The following is a 2,661-nucleotide window of genomic DNA, read 5'->3' on the forward strand; positions in this document are numbered from 1 at the left end:
GGTCAAGGGTCAGCACAAACGTGCGCTTTGGGCTAGTATAGGGGCGATGCTATGGTCCTTATGGCTCACTCGTAATAAATTTACCATCGAAGGATCATTTCCGTCGCACCCGACTAACCTCATATGCAAATGCTCAATCCTCTTGCAGCAGTGGAATCCGTTGGCGAAGCAGAAGGACTTTGAAATCATGAAGCAAGCGCAAGAACGACTTCATCAGGTCTACGTGGCGGCTAGGGAGCCGGTCCAGCCCACCTGAGGGTGGACGTGTTATTTTGTCTTGCGAGCCTGCGCGCTCCTCTTTAGGCCTTGGCCTTGTAATATGCTCGCAATCCGGCTTCGAACCCTTTCCGTTATTAGCTGATACTGATGTCATGGGCTTTTGGTTATGCCCGTGTAATGATTGTCCGTCGATACTCTTTCGTTGTGGGCTTTATTAATTTAAAGCCGGACGTCTCTAGCGTCTTCGTTCTAAAAAAAGTAAAAAGTAACGTTGGCGCATGATTTGCTTGGCTGAGACCATGTCCGAGCCAGCTTCCTAGTTTTGTTTTGCATCGGAGTCAGCATCCTAGTTGTTTCCGTGTGCTGTCGACGTACACGTTTGTGTATATATATACACAACACCTAATAATCCGTGTCGCCCACATCCCATTAATCCCCATCGGCCATCTTCCGCAAAGAAAACCTAGCCTCTGCCGTGGATCCACTAACCTAACCGCCATGTCGGGCAGTGGTTCTAGCTTGCCGCCCGGCTGCCTGCTGCACCGCCGCGTGCGCACCGACTTCGACGACAACGACCAGGAAGACCTCATCGCCCTGCAGCCGTTCAAGATTCTGAGATGCGTCAAGAAGGCGGCGTCTGGGTTCTCGCCCCAGCTGCAGTCCCACGCCGACGAGGTGGTCCAGAGCATGGACATTGGGGTGCACCTCGCCAACGAGCCGCCAGGGATCTCTTGCCTGGGCCTACGAGGCGGCAGCCCACTGACCAACATCGAAGCCGTCGACAAAGGCGTCGTCGTCATCACGACGACCTTCCTCCACGACTTCAGCCGCATGCTCTATCTCGTCTACGACGCCGTCAATGGGTCGCTCCACATGATCCCGGCGCCGGAAAGCCCCTGCTGGAGGTTCACGGGCCTCACCATTCGCATGCTCATCGCGCGGCCACGCCATGGTGGGGACTATGCCCTAGTCCTCGCGGGCAAGTTGGCGGACGACGCCGGTGGTGGAGAGGAGCAAGATGCTCTCCTGCTGTGGCGGCCCGCCTCCTCGTCCTTGCCGCCATGGTCTGAGGTCAAGAAGGCTACATTCCCAAACAAGTCTTGCGTCGACATGCGTGTGTTCCAACCCGACGTGGTATTTTCGTTCGACGGCATCGGCTACTGGGTGGACCTCCTGCGTGGCGTCACGTACTGCCTCTTGGACACCCTATTCAACAACGACGGTGATGACGACCCTGTGCTGGAGTTTGGCTTCTTTCCATTGCCCCCAGAGTTGCCCGGAGCAGATCACCGACGCAGCAACTCCCGGGTGGCGCATCTGGAAGCCTACCGCACCATGCACATCGTCCAGGACTCCATCATCAAGTTGGTCTCCATCGACGGCTTCCTCGAGCACGTCGACCTCAAGGACCGCACCGTGACGGTGTGGAGACTGTTGGACCCTGACATGGGGTGGGAGAAAGAGTATGAGCTCCGCCTCGAGACCCTCTGGGGACTCGATGGATTCCGCGACCTCCCAAAGGACATATCCCCCATGTACCCTCTTTTGAGTACAGACGATCATGACATTGTCTACATCGCGCTCGGCGAGTGCCGCGAGAGCCGGAGAATATGGAAGTTCATCCCAAAATGTGCACACTATTTGCTCGCGATCAACATGCGAAATAACACCATCCAGGCCTCCACATGTCTTGCGGACTATTTTGGCAGCCTTGACATCAACCACGTCATCTCTTGTGATTTCAGCCGGTATATTTGCGTCGTGGGCCTTGATCTCTATATAATGATGACAGAGACGATGAGACAGATGTCCTTGACATCTTTGGACCCCTTTGACTATGACGAAGCAGAGGCTACAAAGATGATGAAGGAGGGGCCAAGGAGCTGGCGAGAGACCTTGAAGGATGAAGATAGATTTCCCCTTCCACTTCCAGCTCATTACTATTTGCAGCCATCTCTGGCAAGATTAGCCCAACAAGTTCTTCCTGACTTGGTTTGAACTTCTGTGAATGATGATCATCATGATCATGATTCAGGTCCATTTATTACCAGGAACTAGAATCATTTTATCCATTCCCCTCAATCTTGTGAGAAATGAATTGGATTTACTTATCCATTCAACTTAATGTTCGAGAAATTTGTATGCTTTAGTAGGTTTTTGCCCCAATTTGTTTTATGTTCTATTCAATGCACAATCTTTGGTAATTTTACTCTCATTCTAGGAATCCAATGATACCTTGTTCCCTAGTTCATACCTCCATTTGAACCTCTAGTGCATGTAGTATTTTTTTGTTAGGATTGCTTGTGTGTGATTCAACAAGTATAATGATTTGCAACGGATGCTATGAAGGTATATGTTACATACATAGATGACATTGTCAATCAAGAGTGGCTGCTTTTGATGTAAAAACTGATTGTTGCCATGATTGTCTCGTGCTATTGT

At 51.3% G+C, this 2,661-nt stretch overlaps 1 protein-coding gene across 1 annotated transcript; it reads left to right on the plus strand.

The window, feature by feature from the left end:
• Positions 1 to 652: 652 nt before the first annotated feature.
• Positions 653 to 2,291, plus strand: LOC123126084 (uncharacterized). Its single transcript, XM_044546488.1, has one exon. It carries the CDS (start codon positions 718 to 720, stop codon positions 2,215 to 2,217), a length of 1,500 nt encoding a protein of 499 aa, XP_044402423.1. The 5' UTR covers positions 653 to 717; the 3' UTR covers positions 2,218 to 2,291.
• Positions 2,292 to 2,661: the final 370 nt, after the last annotated feature.

This window comes from Triticum aestivum, chromosome 5D, assembly GCF_018294505.1.
Source record: "Triticum aestivum cultivar Chinese Spring chromosome 5D, IWGSC CS RefSeq v2.1, whole genome shotgun sequence".
Lineage (NCBI taxonomy): Eukaryota > Viridiplantae > Streptophyta > Magnoliopsida > Poales > Poaceae > Triticum > Triticum aestivum.